General features: G+C 35.9%; 3 protein-coding genes across 3 annotated transcripts in view; 2 read left to right on the top strand and 1 right to left on the bottom strand.

Annotated features, from left to right (window-relative positions):
• The first annotated feature begins 391 nt into the window (after positions 1–391).
• LOC137932335 (uncharacterized) lies at positions 392–10736 on the top strand. The gene is made up of 9 exons (XM_068775938.1): positions 392–472; positions 1573–1686; positions 2684–2758; positions 3291–3371; positions 3636–3762; positions 3864–4050; positions 4465–4638; positions 6520–6592; positions 10572–10736. The coding sequence occupies exons 1-9, from the start codon at positions 392–394 to the stop codon at positions 10734–10736; spliced, it is 1077 nt and encodes a 358-aa protein (XP_068632039.1).
• Positions 7405–9549, top strand: LOC137932237 (NADH-ubiquinone oxidoreductase 75 kDa subunit, mitochondrial-like). The gene has a single exon (XM_068775839.1). It carries the CDS (start codon positions 7405–7407, stop codon positions 9547–9549), a length of 2145 nt encoding a protein of 714 aa, XP_068631940.1.
• A 2686-nt stretch (positions 10737–13422) lies between the features above and the next one.
• LOC137932334 (thrombospondin type-1 domain-containing protein 7A-like) overlaps positions 13423–18513 on the bottom strand; it is a 78272-nt gene continuing 73181 nt past the window's right edge. The window contains exons 24-30 of the mRNA XM_068775937.1: positions 18336–18478; positions 17596–17719; positions 16813–16980; positions 16447–16601; positions 14969–15099; positions 14076–14166; positions 13423–13665 (exon numbers count right to left, since the gene is read on the bottom strand). Coding sequence (XP_068632038.1) covers positions 13623–13665; positions 14076–14166; positions 14969–15099; positions 16447–16601; positions 16813–16980; positions 17596–17719; positions 18336–18478 — 855 coding nt within the window. The 3' untranslated portion in view covers positions 13423–13622. The remainder of the gene's footprint in view (positions 13666–14075; positions 14167–14968; positions 15100–16446; positions 16602–16812; positions 16981–17595; positions 17720–18335; positions 18479–18513) is intronic.

Here is an 18513-nt window from a genome sequence, read left to right as displayed (position 1 = left end):
AATGATTGAAGCAAGCAAGATTAGAATTCGTAGTAAATTCTCGAAGCTTTGCTACCTTACTCTGCCGCTTTAAACCTACTGAATCTGCAAATGCCGCTTAAGCAGCAGTTCAAGTCCAATCCGTAAAAAAGTAGTTAATCAAATAGTCTTGGTTTTTGGAATTTATAATTAGTAACAAGTCCATAGTTTACAGAGTTTCGTGCATCCATGTTTTATTATAGGAATAACGACGGTACCGTTCTCCGCTTTCACGTATTGTTAGCAAAGCCATTGACGGATCGGATTTAGTGCAAATCATTCTATATACGGCTTTAATTTTTATTTTATCGCAGCTAAATTCACCAGGGTAAAAAGGACGAAATTAATGATTAGTGTTAACATAAATATGGTGATGGGTTGTGTGGCGGGATCTCAAAAAATACACGCGGAGAATAGTAATGTAAGCATTTTTAATTGTGCGGGTATAATTTCTGTCGAAACCTCCCATGGTTTACTACTACACCTATCCCCCGATTTACACGGTACTCGTTTTACACGTTTTCGCTTTTACACGGTTTTTCGTTTAATAAGTTTTTTTTTGTTTTAATAACCGATTTTATTACCATCTCTCGTAATGTAAATATTTCTGCTTCAAACATCTAATCGGCACAAATAACTTCGATTGATGACAGTGAATTCGAATCTTCGATTCCGAAAAAAAGATTGAGAATAATTTCTTTTTTGTTCTTCTGTTTAATGTATATTGTAATTAAATATGAAAAAAAGACAGTTTTTCCGTAATACATTAAATATTTTTACTTGTCAATGCATTTTATTTTTATTTCTGTGTACACCTAAAATTATTGAAAATCGCAACTGTTAAATAGCAAAATCATGCATTTTTTGCGAGTTTTTCGATTTACATGGTTTTGACTTGAAAATTTTTAATTTTCTATTTACACGTTTTCCTCAGGAACGCATTTACCGTGTAAATCGGGGGATAGGTGTATTTGTTACTATACAGGGTGAAATAGTTATCGATGTAAAAGCTTCAAAACGGTAAATGTGTAGCTCATTTGCAGCCAATTAATGTATGATACAATCTATTAAAAATCTTTAGTTTTATACATATAATACAGTGAGAAAAGCGCGTATCAAAATTTGGATTACCACATATTATAATTAATATTTGCTTATTATCTGTACCCTGCAGACTTCTAGAAGCTGTTGGCGTGACGCATTCTAATAAAAAAGATAAATTAATGTAACATTTTTCAGAATGATTACTCCATATAGAATGATTTGAAATTTTGTTGTTTACCTTTTTGAAATGTTCCACCTATAAAAACTTAAACACTTAAAATTATTATATAATATAATTATATAATTATATAATAATTTAAATATAATTATATAATAATTTTATGTGTTTAATTTATAATATCACAATCACCCAGTCTACTCAGAGCTATATTTAATGTGTTGTCTATGTTATTCTCATATTTATTGCAAATTCCAAAAAGAGGTCCAATATCGTTCTATTTTAATAAGGCAAAAGACCGGGTAGACATGTCAATCAAACAAGATATGAAGGAGACGGTCCTGGGAGCTTTGGTTCGTCTCGACGAAGAGATTTCACGCCATGAGAAGTCACATCCAGTAGAACGGCTTACTGTGATTACTACCGAAATGGAGAGCATAAAAGAGGTACATTTTGTTGTTCATTTTGTTATTATTAGAAAGTGCATGGTGAATTGCTCGTCTAAAGTGACAGTGGAAGGGTATATTGCTCATCTAGCTGACGGTCTTTGTGGTGGAAACGCTCTTGAGTGGTGATTGCAAGCCGTTAGACGTGGCATGGGATATACCCTCCTCTAGGTGGACTGACCATATAGTCATGGTCACAGGAAGTGTCTGGATGCGGACAGCAAAAGACCGGTCATTGCAGCGATCTTCCGGGCCGGTATATGGTTGCTGTGGGCATCTATCTGCTCATATGATTATGATGATGATATAGAAAATTACGTAATTACAGTTTAAAAATAGTATATATTAACGAATTAATCTTTAATTAAACTTGGATAACGTTGTTTGTTTCTTTTTAATTTAAAATAATGATTTTAAATTAAATTTGGGTAATTGTTTATTAATTGCTCATTAATTATAGACAATAAAAATTACTTTTCTTTACATTAGGACTTTTTGTCGTTTTTAAAAATATACTCGTTATTGTGTCTTCGGTTTTCTTATTATATTGAATACTTGTAATAAGATCATGTCAATATTAACATCTAATTGGAAAAAAATTTTCATTTTTTTTGCGCTTCTAACGCAAGGTGGTTCGTATTAGATATTCGTTGAAGTGAATATACTTGAAAGTTTCTTTTATAATTTCTAATAATGCTAACACTTATTATAATAATTTTAGTTGTACGGAGGCCAAAGCTGGACATAGATTTCCCAAATAAAATTCCAATAACACCGATGGAAATTGCACAAAAAAGGTTTACTTTCCACTTTGTGGAAGTTCTACGCTGCGCTTGTGTTCATGAACTTCAGAACCTCAAAGCACCAGCGGCTATTTATTCTACCCGTATTATCTCTACTCTACCCGTATTTACTCTACCCGTTATGTGGCTTCCCCAGGGCTTTATTTTCGTTCGTCTAACAGTGTTTATATTGTATTTATATTATTAATTTACAGGAAATAAAAATGTTAAAAGAGACGACAAATGTTAATAAAATGAGTCCCGAAGCCTATGGAAAAACTTTACATCAAGTTTGTATATAGAATTAATTATTTATACTTTTTTCCGCTTATTGTACTTCGGTACAGCGAAACGGGCCTGTTTCGCTGAATGGCTTCAAAGGCTTTCGCATAAGCACAGCAGTCTGTAATGTGCCAACAAGCTAGTCATATGCAACTTGTCACAGTTGAAGCTACATATAATATTAACCCACGAGTCCCGACCGACTACACATTGAACAATCACCTCTATCAGGGCGTCGTTGTCGAAGTTCATTAAAACATATTAAGTCAAGAGATAATGCCACGCAAGGCGGGCGAAAGGCAGCCAGGGCTTTATATGAGATGAATCATATACTCTCTTATGGTGGTTATCATATAGTATAGATAGGCTGTTGTGCAGAAAATTGTATTATAAGACTCGGTAACTGTATAATATGTTCTGTTTTTTTTTGTCACTTATGGAGGTAAAACATCACTGGTACTATCATTTGACGAACTGAATTTTGTTGTAATTAAGTACGCGGAGACAATCATCTTCAATTTTTTTTTTCTTTTTTATTAGCTGTTCGTGAGTTTAGATCTATATACACGTCCGATACTGGCCATAGAGAATGAAGACTTCGTTGCAAATGTTAATAGAAAAGTGAGTATTAAGTATTATGTAAAATATAGTAACACACAAAATATTCGAACACAACTTATACGTTCAATTAAAAACTTCTTATATTTCGTTTTAATATGAATTTTTTAGCGTTTAATGAAGCATGTGGGCCAAAGATCAATAATTCCACTTATAGTGAGGATAAATTTCATTTAATAAACAAATATAATTAATTGGCAGCAATTTTATATTTTTATTTTTATTTATATTGATTTATTTAAATCATCACATAACTTTAAATCGCAGGAGATGATGCGTATAGAACTAAACTTGCTGTGTAATCGATATGAGGATTTGCAGAAAGAGAAAAAGATGTTACAAGCGCAGATATATCACATAAGGTCATTGTACGGAGTTTTACAAGAATTACTTGGTAATAAAATTATTTATTTATAGAAAATGCTGAGTAATTAATAATAATATATAAGTGTTAGAAGCAGCGATAAGAAAAAAATAAGTTTGTATTATTTGCAGATAGTATATGGAATGATAACCTAAAAGTGGTAACATCGTTCGAGAAGTCGTTGAAACGTTCGTGTGCGTTACGTGACGCGCTTGCGAATGTGTGCGTGCGTATGCGTACGGCCGCCGAATATGCGCACACTGCTACGAGCGCTGTAGACGATGCGTTGCTTGCGTGGAAGTTGACGTCGGTTGGGAAGTGAGATATTATTTTAAAAAAGCTATATTTTAAAATAAAAATTCGTTAATTTTTTTAATGGCCAATATTGTGGTTGGTTGGGAATAAGAAGCTTTATAATATTAAAGGCAAATGAGTTTGGCGAATAATTAGGATTTTGGTAAAAAGAACATTAGATTAAAGCTTAGTTTTATTTTTATATGTAATTACATATGTTGAGACAATAATTTAAGGACTGATTATGTATAATTGACAGATGTTTAATATATTCTGTGGTTTATGTGGTAAAATAAATATGTAGATTTTTACGTTTTCGTGCTGTTTAAGATTATTTTTTTTGGGTTATTTAATTAGAGGACTTTTAGTTAGAGGTTTAATAATTTCATTTTGATTAAAAAAGGAGGTGTAATAAATTATGAAATTGTTGGGTTGTAGCTGCGGATTTGACCGTACCACAGCATGCGCAGATGCATGTCAGATGTTGGTACAGGCGCGCTGTTGTGAACGCGGCGCGCGACGAGTTTTGGCCGCTCACGCTGCTCCTAGGGCTTCGCGCACCTTAAGACTTGCCCTCGACTACGCTTTTACAGATGCACTACATGATCAGAAGTACGTTTAATCTATATATAAGAGATTTCCACCGATGTACTGACTCATCACGATATGTCAGGAACCATAAGGCTTAGACTTAAAATTTAGAAGGAATGTTCCCTTCAAATTCGTCAAATTACGTCCTTTAAATTAGGAAATTCTTATTATGACTAAATGATAATACAAAGAAATATAAATTAATAAATGAATACAGCCATAGTGATATAATATATAAACCTTAGCTTTAGCGTCTTCGACAAGCTATTCAGATTTTAAAGGAATGTATACAGGGTATATAGGGTACAGCTAATCTGTGTATTTACACAGACTAGCTGTACCCTGTACGCTTCGGAACTTAATAAACGCTCCCTCAATCCTTCATGCCAGTGATTTTTTAAAATCCGCTGATCGATGATATATATATATATATATAACAGGTTGTCAAATATCTCCCTTCCGCTTTTTTGCTCTTTATTCAATGCTTTATAAAAAGTGTTACAGTGATCGGATTTAATTCAAATATGCGCCGTTTTGTTCGATAATCTGTTTCCATCTAGACGGCAATTTCATAATACCTCCCTCGTAGAAGCCCCCCTCCTTATTTGCGAAGAACTCGGACAGCCACTTTTCACAAACCTCTTTTGAGTTCAACTTTACACCACCAAGGGCGTTCGCCATGGACAGGAACAGGTGGTAATCACTTGGCGCTATGTCCGGGCTATATGGTGGATGTGATAAAACCTCTCATCCGAGCTCCCGTAGCTTCTGACGAGTCATCAACGAAGTGTGTGGTCTGGCGTTGTCCTGGTGGAACACTACACACTTCCTGTAGGCCAATTCTGGACGCTTCTGGTCGATCGCCTGCTTCAATCGGTCCAGTTGTTCGCAGTAGATGGTAGAATTAAGCGTCTGGCCATGGGAGCAGCTCATAGTGGATGATTCCCTTCCAATCCCACCAAACAAACAGCAAAACCTTCCTGGCCGTCAATCCCGGCTTGGCCACTGTTTGGGACGATTCACCGGCCTTCGACCATGACCGTTTTCGCTTGATATTGTCGCATGTGATCCATTTTTCGTCGCCAGTCACCATCCGCTTCAAGAATGGGTCGAGTTCGTTCCGTTTCAGCAGCATATCGCAGGCGTTGATTCGGTCTAGAAGGTTTTTTTGCGTCAAATCATGCGGCACCCAAACATCAAGCTTTTTTTTGTATCCAGCCTTCTGCAGATGGTTTAAAATGGTTTGGTGACTAACTCCCATCTCCTGGGCGATGTCACGAGATGCCACATGCCGGTCTAACTCGATGTAGTCCATGATTTGATCGGTATTTGTCGTCACAGGTCTTCCGCCGGCTGGCTTATCCGTGGTGTCATTTTCGCCGGCTCTGAATCGTCGAAACCATTCCTCCGCGGTACGAAGTGATAGAGTACCATCCCCCAAAACACCATTAATCTCACGGAACGTTTCTCTAGCGGATTTGCCTTTAACGAAGGAAAACTTTAAAATAGCGCGAATTTCGGCGTTAGTGAACTCCATGTTTACACGTCTATAACTGTTGAACGCAATATCCAAACTAATCATGCATAGCGTCGTTTTATAGGTTATGTCAAGACCTTTCAAATTATGTATAGTATTGCCAGATACGAGCTCTGTAGCCCTTTGTACATAGCCGCGAAATTCAAAAGACAAAAAGGCGGAAGGGAGATATTTGACAACCTTTTATATATATATATGTATATGAGATTGGGTTTATATATATTATTGACGGGACTGACCGAGATTGGTGCTTGCTTGAGCACTGTAAAAAATTGTTTTTATTGTATTTTCATTGTATATTTTCATTGTACCTTATTTGATAATTAAATAGTGAAAATGTTAACTATTTTCAACCTATATTTCAGACATCAAAAGACAGCTGAAATTTTTGTGCAATTTAAGGAAGCTCTCGTACAATTGGTTAATTCCATTCATCAGGTAAAGTTTATAACGTTTTTGTATTTAGTTAATATAAGTTATTAGTGCAGACTGCCCCAGTGGTAAAGTGTCATAGCATAGATTCCACCCTCCCCTACCGTGGTTATCGGAAGAACTGGCTAAGGCAAAAACTTTAACGAACGATGGACAGTATTATCCGAACATATTTAAAATAAAAAAAATCTCTTATTAACCCGAATGCCAGGAGTAGTGAGAATTGGGACTCCCCTTCTTTATTAATACTCTATGATGGAGACCTGTTTCCAGCAGTAGACGTCCTACGACTAAAATAATGATGATGATGTTTATTAGTATAGATTTATACTAAGATTTTTAATAAAAGGTAAAATTTATGGCGCCCGAATTGACAGTTAACGCTTTGCGTGTAAATGTTGAAACCGTCAGGTATGGTTATTTTACTGATACATTATATTTCATTTTAACTCGCCATCTAACAAATAAGTCCTTGTTGGTGTTAATATAATAAAAACAAGGCTCACGATAAACTTGCAACGCGATCTATTTATTCATGTAAAATTTGGATTTTGTGATTAAAGCTCGCGCTGTTTAATTAATAACGAATTATAAAAAATGACATCACAAAAATCATTTTGCAATTTAAATTTATGAATGATATCCACGGCGTATTTTTCTATTATAATTGATATAATCGTAAGATTAGAATAAGGACGCTTTCCGTTAGCAAGAGTGTAGTACTGGCAGTTAATTATTTATTAATTAGTATATTTAGAGGTTTGATGTTTGACGTCTTAGCTTAAAGCGATAAGTGTTTGACGTACAAATGTTAAAAAATGTTTCGATCGTATAAAAAGTTACTAAATGGCCACCGACTATTTCAAAGAGTTTCTAAGAGGTCTGCTACGCAAAATATCAATATTTTCATCAATGGTAAAGCAGTGCTGGTGCCAAATTATTTCACGGTACTGCAAGCACTACGCGGCGAGCAAGTGACTCTACCAACCTTTTGTTACCACGACCGTTTATCTGTTGTCGGTAACTGTAGAATGTGCCTCGTGGAGATAGAAGGGGGATGGAAACCACAAATTGCTTGCGCAACTCCTGTGTACAAAGATATAAAGATCCGGACAAATTCTAAAATGGCACTAATGGCTCAAGAGGGCGTTTTAGAATTCATTTTAGCAGATCATCCTCTGGACTGTCCAATTTGTGATCAGGGCGGCGAATGCGATTTACAAGATCTGACGATGAGATTCGGTAACGACAGAACAAGGTTCACGGATATACATTTTGACGGTAAAAGGGCTGTTGAGAATAAAGACCTTTCATCGCTTATTCGCGCCGAGATGACCAGATGTATTCATTGCACTAGATGCATTAGATTCGCCTCACAAGTCTGCGGTATGGATGTCTTAGGAACATCCGGCCGAGGAGGGGAGATGCTAGTTGGCATGTACGTAGAAAAGATGTTCTTTTCTGAATTGTCTGGAAACGTTATTGATCTTTGTCCCGTAGGAGCTTTAACAGCCATACCTTACATGTTCAAAGCTCGGCCGTGGGAGGTAAGGAGAACTAATTCAATCGACGTCACTGACGCAACTGGAACTAATATTGTTCTGAATCACCGTTTCAATAGGGTATTGAGAGTGTTGCCGCGAGAAAATGAGGAAGTAAATCAGGAGTGGTTATCGGATAAAGGACGTTGGGCCATCGACTCGCTTGAGATGCAACGATTAGTTACGCCCATGTGCAGGACTGAGGATTGTCTGAGCCCAATCGAATGGGACGTTGCTTTGCAAATGGCCTCTAAAGTGATATGCTCGGCAGCTGCGAATCCAAATAAAATTATGGCAATAGCCGGACCCCATTCCAGTGTTGAAACATTGGTTACTTGTAAAGACTTTTTAAACATAATCGGATGCGAAAACACTTACGTAGAGCGTTCTCTTTGTTATACGGGATCAGACGCTGACTTAAGAATAGCGTATACACTTAATATAAACATGAAGGATATCCAAGGAGCCGATAAAATACTGTTAGTTGGAACGAATCCCCGTTTCGAGGCGCCTATCCTAAACGCGTGGATACGACAAGCGTATTTTTCTAACGAATGCGATATTTATGCGATTGGGCCAAAGTGCGAATACAATTATCACGTTGAGTATTTGGGAGCAGATTTAGGAGCCGTTTCGAAAGCGAAATGCGTTTTTAAGTCCGCGAAGGCACCTCTCATTTTTGTTGGAGTTTCAATGCTGGGGGCTAGTCATGGCGGAGCTTTGATGAGATCTCTGATTGATTTGGCGAATTCTTTAAAGCCAGCGCAGTGCGGTTGGCAAGTATTAAACATAATTACGTTGGAGGCTAGCTTTGCAGGAGCGCTGGAAGTAGGCTGGAAACCTGGTGCAGTGGCTGCTCTCACGGAACTAAAACCTACTTTAATCATATCTTTGGGAGCTGACGATATTTTCTATGATTGGACTCCACCTGCTGGTTGCATGGTAATTTATGTGGGATTCCAAGGAGATCGTGGGGCTGAAAAAGCTTCTCTTATACTACCGGGGAGCGCTTATACAGAAGCCGGAGGTACATATTTGAACATGGAAGGGCGCGTGCAGTACGCTATGCCCGCGGTCACGCCTCCAGGTAAAGCTCGTCACGATTGGAAAATATTTCGGGCTCTAGCTGAGACCTGTAAAGTGTGTTTGTGCTACAGTGATTTGGATTCGCTATTCTGTAGGCTAGCACAAATCAGCCCCAACTTTTCTAATTTTGATACGTTCCAACCTAAAATATTCCAGGACGTAGTGTGTCGTATGATCAATTGTGGTCAGGTGTCGAATGCATCTCTAGACGTCAAGATGAAAACCATGAAAGACTACTTTTGTTCTGATGTTTTCACATACAATTCGCCAACAATGTGTAACGCACAAAAGGCTGTTACAAATTTTACGAATACTTCGAAGTATGTTGCCATTTAGGTATATTTATTATATAGCTTTAATAAAATATCGTTTACAATGGGAATTTTTTTGATGTTATATACCCGTAAAATATCAATAGGATTCTCAATGTATTTTTATAGAAAGATCGTTGTAAATGATGATATAAGATAAAATATAGCTAATATGCAAAAATAACAGCATACAGTGGACGACCGGTCATTGTGGTGATCGTTGGGAGAAGTCTATGCGTTGCAGTAGGCGTTTATCAGCTGATATGATGATAATGTCTGATGATAATGGGACATGAAAGTATAGCGACCTTAAAAAGCAAAGAAGTTCTCTATCCTAATTGCAATGAAAGGCTTGTGTGAAGTAAATCACATTACTGTACCACACGGAATGATTTGACGGAATATATGTATATTGAAAAATAATGTTTCTTGCTAGGGCATAGTAGTTAACCACGACAGTGCGATTCATTGTAAAAATGAAATGCCAAGTAATGTAAATAAAAATAAATATGTTTTTAAAAAAGTTTGTAGAATGGAATAATAAAACTAATGATATGTAAAATTAAGGAATGAGGAGATGAAAGAAAGGCATGGAATAAAAGGGAAAGGTAGAAGAAATGTAGGAAGAAAGGGAAAAATACGAAAAACCCTGTGCATGAAAGGAACGCGAAAATAAAAATATTAAATGAAAAAAACATTAAGAGAAAATAAAGGACTCTGTCCTTCCTAAAAAAAAAAAATCACGACAGTGCGTCTTCCTGCACCAGCCTCACCTGCAAAGGAGTAGCGAGGCCGGTTGACGGTCGGCTTGTAAGCGCTATGCCTATTTTATACACTTGCGGAAATAACATTAAGAAGGGTTCCCACAGTTGGGCAGTGTGTAAGTTGTCCGTTAAGTCGTTGGGCGACATTTGTCGTCTGTCAACAAGGCAATTGTATCACTTTTCGCAATCGCAATTAGTGTCATCGTGAGTTCACATTTGTAGCTTCCAATGTGGTAGGATAGATGCAATGAATTAGTAATTAAGAATTCATAAATTCCTTCAGGTTCTGTTAAATACAATGGACAATTTGACAGTAGCTGATATGGAGGTGATGAAGATTCGGAAGGAGTTGAGAACAGCAAGGGTTAATGATATAGTAAAAAGGGGTTTGGCTGATATAACTTACGACCCTAAGTTATTACAACAGTTGAACGGGCAGAGGACATAATTTTTTTTCTTTTTATTATTAAAACAATTTTTATGTAGATACATTTACTTTTATATTTATTATATCATCATCATTTCATGTGCAAGACGTATATTGTTGGATATAGGTCTCTCCCATAGATTTCTAATGGGTTCGATTCAAAGCGGCCTGCATCCAGCATTCCCCAATGAATTTAACAAGGTCATCTGTCTACCCTGTTGGTGGATCCACCTCCACTCCAGGACCTTGAGGTCACAGCGGCATCTGTTCTGTTTACAATGTAGTTAACTATTAATAGCTTCATCCTACGTCGAGGTTGCCAGTCCGTAGTCTCCACTTCAAAACCCATTAAGGCCAGTGGCCGTATGTTCTGCGCCCTGTGTCATCTGCCCACAGCCAATTCAATGGGCTATGAGGGTTACTTTTATTTGTCGAAGAACCCCTTATACCTGGTAAGAAATATCTGGATTGGATCATCGGTGAAATAAAAGGCGAATGTATAAAACACAATCAAATTTTATTAAATATCAAATATTGTATTGTCTAACACGATTCCTTAGCTATCATGTTGCACATCAACATTACGGTAATGATAATACGGTTACAAATACACATCGAGTACGAAAGATACAGTTCGAGTTTAAAAACGACAAGCCGAAGAAAATAGAGCTAAGTATATTCTTAAAGAAACCGTTAGAGGAAAGTATAGTACACAAGTCAATAGTAATATATATTGTCACGAAGGAACAAGGCTCGAATAATATTATCCTGTAACTTATGAAAATATTCACAAGTAATAAGAAACTTGATCATTCATGAAGAAGGATAACATAAGTTAGAAAAATACTTTTTTATACGCTGTGAAAAATATTGATAGAGAGAACAGAGTAGAATTGGAGAAGAGCTTTAAGAGAAGTAGAGGTCCACTCATATTATAATTAGATATGTTTTTCACAATACATGGCTTAAATGCGAATTCTACTAATGACTACGCGATTACAATCTCAAAACTGTACGTTTGGTTAATATTAAAGCTTACGTCTAAAACATTAAAGTACATTTTTGTGCGCCAAAGCTCTACATGAGTCTTTCATGAATCAAGCATTGCCGATTCCAATCTATTCTTATATAAAAAGCTTACAATTTCCGGCTACAGATAACAAAAATACAGATAAAATAGATGTTGCTGATATTGCACAGATAAGACATAAAATTTATTCAACGAATTAAAGTTTAAAAAAATATTGACTATTTGCGTTGCAAATGTTAAGATCTTAATCTGTATTTTTATTTAATCTAAGGAATGTTTTACTGTTTGCGTGGTTTTATATTAAAATCTGATATGTGGCATGATGTGTCACGTTTATTGGTCGCTATTTAGCCATGCAAAGATCACAAGTCGGGCAGTAAACCTTGTACGGAATTAACAATTACTACGTAAGATATATTCTTTATTAATATTTACGAATTAATTACATATTTGTGCGAGTTGGATTAAGAAAAATCATTATTAGCTAGATAAGGTAGTAGTAACTATGGGTTGCTGCAATACAGCAGAGTAAAGAAATTAAACAAACTCTTCAGCTAATCTTTCTATATCCAATATCATTATTAAAACGGTTGTTTTCAATGAATGCGCCATATTAGAACTACGTTTCAAACCTCAACATACAAACGGTTAGAACTATATGACTCCCTAAAACCATTCTTAGACGAAGGTCACATTAGTCTAAAAATCAGGGGTGTCAAACTTGCCTGTAAAATTTCTTTCGAAATAGGTTAATATCAGAAAAGAGATATCAAGTATCAAAACATAATCAAAATAAAATAATTGTTCCCATTAAATTTGATTTTTTTGCGGCTCACTTAAAATAAAGCTTTGTTTGTTTGGCTCAAGTTAGCTTTTGAGTTTGACACCCCTGGTCTAAATCATTATTTACTTCCCCCGATAACCTATCTAGTCTGTAATAATTCTTCATCCAAAAAGCGCCACCAAAAACTATGTTAGCGCACTATATGGTACGTAGTAAAAACATGGAAGCACTTCTGCGGACAGACTGATTGCTGGCTATAACTTGACATTAATATTATACATGTGCACATATAATCGAAACTAACTGATGGTGTACCGTAACAAACAAAACTTTGTTTATAATAAATAGATTCAATATTTAATTCTATTTTTTAATTACCATGGGACTATTAAAAAAGACTAGAGATTTTAAAAACTGACAATATTATTCACACATGACATTTATAGCGGCTAGTCCGTATGATCATGTTGCCTTTGCCTTAAAAAAAAGCAAGTGAAGTTTTTTTTTCTGGTACAAAGTAAACCATTTATTTCTAAATGAGATTATTACATTATTTATATTATAACAGACTTAGCGTTTGATGAAGCATATTTAATAATATACAAACGATAAAAATAACAATTATATTCATGCAGTTGATGTTGAACATCGGTTTTTCTTTGGTAACATTAAATCAACATATAAATTGCCAGGTTTAATGAATCTACTATGATTAAAAAGTGTTGCCATAATTTAATAAATTCCGTTTATATAAATAACATTAGCTGGTTAGTAAAAAAACTCATAAACATTTTAACACTACAAAATTTGTTTTTCCGTAATAATAATTTTCTATAAGAATACCATGTAAAAGTTTTGTATCATTCGAGCGTAGAAATAATACGATCACTGAATATATGATGTTTTAAATGTATTTGAAAATTGTTAATAAACCTGGCTGGTTATAGAGATAACAAAAACATTACAAATAGATAAAGTAACGAATAACTAACAGTTCCTTATTTAAATTAAAATTCGAGACGTTCGTATCCATGAGACGATGTTAAATGTATTTAACCGGCCTTGGCGTGGTTTTAGAGTAAAGATAGCCGCCTTACACTTTTGTGATGGTTTTCAGTTTTCTGCTTCTCAGGCATCTGTTTTTAAAATTGTAAAAAGATTAATAACAATTAACAAAAATATATGTTGTGGTTTATTTAAATTTATTGTTATATTATTGTCTTAAAACTGTCAAGAATAAATAATAATTAGTAATTTATCTAATTACTATACATTCACACCATTTAGCTAATTAGTGATGATTTAACAGAATGTGGTTAGATAGGAAAACAATGTCGATTCATAATATTCTTAAAGCAAATGGACTACAGTAAGCTAATCCATGTAATGTTACTTTAAATTTACTATATCGTTTTATTCTAAAACAGACAAGGTGTCCTTGGTCTATGATCTATAATTTCATTAAAATAAAACCAAATATAAACAAAGACAGATATCAAATCTTGACATTAAAAGTAATAATATCATTGTAGACGAAAATAAATACCTGATAAGCCCGCGGTATATCATGAACGCGCCGTAAAAACTCAACACGATTGTTGCCGTCCACACGATGGCTAAAACGGAACTGCTTCCCTCTGTAATCATCATAGAGATTGATTGTATATTTTCACCGAGTTGGCAACTCGCATATATAGTAATTGAATTTATGAATGTCATAAATTTTTAATGATTTTACTTGTTAAGTAGTGTGTGTGCTATTATGGGCTCATGAGACCTCCCTTATATTTACAAGAATCTTTTTTGGGGGAGGAAATATGTAACAAGAGATATCTTTTTACTTCGGGGACTATTGTTACATTTTAGTGTGAAATTAAATAATTATTTTGAGCACAGAATACTAATTAGTTGTTAAAAAGGGACTTTGTAAGGATTATGCTGATCACTTACCGGCAAAAACATAAAACAAATTGCCAGTCAAAAAAAAATCAAGAAAACATTCCTTTTCAACTCGTCAATGGATTAGGATATTAACAGTTCACTGTAGCATCAGGTGATATATGCGAAACTATTTTTGTTTTAAATATGGGTATATATGTGGTGATGGAACCATGAGAAACGACGAAGGCTATTGTCGATATTTCTCTATGAGATCGAAGATCGAGATTCATAGAAGTTAGTAACCAATATTGCTAAGGGGATTGGTAACTTGAAGAATTAGTGAGGTAGATAGTGAGCAGAACATGGCTGTTGAAGTCTTTAGGTTCTGAAGTGGAAATCATGGACAGCAAAATTAGGACGTCCGTAGGGAAACGTAGGACGACCGCCGCCCACAAATGGAAGTCCACGGCAAAGGCTTATGTTCAGGAGTGGATGTAATACAGCTGAAATTGATGATGATGATGATGATATGTTGTAATAAGTTAACGAAGTTGTTACCAATGTATCCGTCGTGATAATTATCACGCTCGAGCCAGGCGCGGCGCGGCTTGTCATCTCGTTCCACCGCCAGCAGGTCCGGGATCTCGTCTGGAGATCCAGTGCAGTTGGCCCACTCGATTGTGACATATCTTTATAACATAATAATAATATTCTTTTTATTCTTGTAATATCCGAAATACCAGATAACCTGATAACAGGAGACACAAAGATTTATAAAATAGACGGGACCACAAGGTATCAGAGTGAGAGGCAGACTTAATGCCAGACGGGCTATGGAGACTGTGGCTATAGCAGGTCATCGGTGGCTCCAAGTTGCCATAGATATTGATAAAAGGAAAGCTTTGGAGTAGGCTTTTACTCTGAGGGGGTCCATACAAATTTAAGGTAAATTATTAACTTTAAGTTATTTGTAAGGACTGAAATAAAGCTTTATTATTATATTATATCCCAAATTGTAATTAACTTAGCTTAACTAACCACTTTACCGGGCATAACCAGTCTTGTAAAGTAAATAAAATAAAAAGTAATCGTTGAAATAACTGTTTGCCTGGCTTGTAAAGTCAGATAATACCAAAAGTATTAAATGAACGGAATAAAAATTTAAACGGCTGCGTTGTTATAGTTATTTGGCAGTTAATAAAAATTTCAGTTTATAAATGGGAACGAACCTTCTGGATTTCATCAGAACTGAATACTGGTCATCATACAGTTCTTATAAAAGTTCACTGGATTATGGTTTAGAGAGTAAGGCTTACTCTAAACGTCAAAATAATTTGGAGTCCCTAAAACAATCCATACTTGGTAGTAAAAAATTTCCCATAGAAAGAGTGCGTGCTGCTATTGATAACTGACCTCAATGTTTAAAGTATTGTATCGCTGTCAATGGAGACCACTTCGAATAACTTTTATACATATTCTATTGGTTTTATATTAATGTATTAAACTAAACACACTGTAAAAGTAATAAATATTACGTACAGTATTTTTTTGTAACAATTTATATGGCAAGACTAAGTAGGAGACTAAAGGAATAGATAGAATAGATATTATGTTTCAAGCGCCCAGAAAAATGTTTGAGAAGAGGAGACATCGCACAGGTTGAAAAGCCGAAATGAAGGTCTACCTTCGGCAATGGATGAACTTAGGCTCATAATTATTGCATGAATATTGCATTCATAATTTTTTTACTAGCATTAACTAACACAAAACGTTGATTAAGAGTATCCTTTTTCATCGAGCATAGATTATGCAAATCTTGATTAAACGTTTGATAAAAAAAAGAGAAGAGTCGGCTAAAAACAAACAGTTGCTCGTTTAAAATGAAATTTAACAATGTTTACATTTTATTATCAATCATGTAAATGACTTACCGATGCTCCACACATTTCGATCAAATAAGAACTAATAAATGATTTACATTTTTTAGGTTTGAAGCTAAGAAATGGAAGTTCTATGGCATGTGTAACTGTATTCACCTAGAGGAGGTCCTGCAGGGCTTTGAAGGTGGTACGAGCAGCTGGCGTGTGCGTGAACGTGCACCGCCACGGCACGGACCCCAAGAGCCCCACGGCCCCGGCTGCCCCAGTTCAGACTCCTTGCATCCGCATTCCACCTCGCACGTTTCGTCCTCCTTAAAAATAAAATTCAGAAATATTTATTTACATATATTTATCGCACAAAATACAATTTTAATTATTTAAAGTAGATAAAAACTACCCTCTTAATATTGTATTAACAACATTATCATCAAGAGTTATATTAAAATTATATATCGGAGAAGAGTGGGTCTGACGTGCATGGCAATTTTTACGTATAATTCTGGTTATGGAAACAATTATTACTTGGTAATGCAATGGCGGGGCGGCGATGCGACCAGGCAGGGCCATGGCACAACGCCATGGCTCCAGGAAGGCGTCGGTGGAGTCTCCGGTCCCGCTGAGCTCGCAGCGAGCATGGGACACTTTCACACCCCACCCGCAAGTGTTATCAGCCTCTTCGCCAGTCGAAGTCTGTGGATGTTCGAAAGTGGAGTAAAGTTGGTGTTATAACGGAAAAAAAATTAAAAATTGCGAGGAAAATAATAGAAACAACACTTATTTTCCCATACAAACCACAAAGTAATCTAAAACAATGTTCCAAGCTATCCAACATTTGATATAAATCAAAATAAAAAACTGTATGCTAGTAGGTAATATAGGAAAGATATACTTGTTTTATGGTACATGTGGGCATTATTATAAAACATTCTCATTATTACTAAAGTATTACAGGAAACGAACTAGACAACCTGTTTATGACCTATAACCTGATTATTATCAAGACATTAAATTAACATAACACTTTTGACAGTAGGAAGACTGAAATCATGTTTTAAAACTTATTATTAGAGAATCAAACCAACACAAGAGGGACCGCGCCGTTTTGATACTTCATAAAAAAATAAAATCAACTATAAATAATATTTTAAAGGGAATATTCACAAATACCATCTTTTTGGTTCGTTAAATTTTATGATTTATATATTTTAATTAAAATTAAAATGCACTAAATAATAGCGCTGGTTTTCTACATTAATACAGTTAACGAGGAAGCTGATAAGCTTCCAGGTGAAAGATGTTGGGTACCTGCACATGACATCCAAGAGAAGGTCTGGCCACAAGTCTCAAGCACGGCTCCCGAGGACAAGGTGCCCTCTGTTCTGTTGGTGGACATGCACGACCAGGCCAGACGGCTGCGGTCAGGCGTTGCCTATTAACATTATAATACTATTAAAAATGTCACAACGAAACACAATACAAAAAAATAGAAGTAGTAAGCGACGCTGTAGATTTTGGACGAATTGATACCTTCATAAAAGCTACACCTTTTTGGATTTAAGCTGTGTAGTAGAGTGTTTCAAATGAAGCTTATTTTTCTTACTTATCATGTACTATTGAATTTCTTCACATGTTTTATATCCTTTCAGATGAACGGACGACCTTAGAAGTGTGGTCAAAAAATACTCTACCATGGCAGTAGAAGACCACGAGAGGTGGATGACATTGTCGAAGCCTGGTACACTGGTGGGGACACTTCAGCCTAGATACTTATGTATTGTTCATTGAAGTGATAGATTTCCTGACTGAAGCTCTTGCGGGAGCCCGCGAGCTTCACTATCTTAAAAGAGATTTTTGGGTTGGGGCTCTTTGCGTCCTGATCACATGAACCCGCTGAATCAGCTAATGCCATTCGGATAATCCTATCCCAAACATATATATATATATAGAGAGGAGAAAATTGTATGTGTAATATGTACATATTTTAGCTCGATTGTACATTGTGTTTCTGAATCAAAGCAAGTGGAAAGAGCGTATGGTGTTCACACCTGGTACGGCGCATGTGTCGCGCTACGGTGGCGTCTCCGCAGGCGCAGGCCGAAGTGTCCCAGGAGCCCCACTCGCTCAGCTCGCAGTCCACGCCGCACGGCACGTAGCACCACGACTCGCGCGCCTCCGTCGCGGTCACGTTCTGTATAGTCGTGTAAAACGTAAATCATCACTCAA

The sequence above is a fragment of the Battus philenor genome, unplaced genomic scaffold, assembly GCF_028537555.1.
Source record: "Battus philenor isolate CCGP_79_NKW_IND1 unplaced genomic scaffold, ilBatPhil1.0.hap1 SCAF_9, whole genome shotgun sequence".
NCBI lineage: Eukaryota > Metazoa > Arthropoda > Insecta > Lepidoptera > Papilionidae > Battus > Battus philenor.
This window is presented reverse-complemented; position numbering and strand designations above follow the sequence as displayed.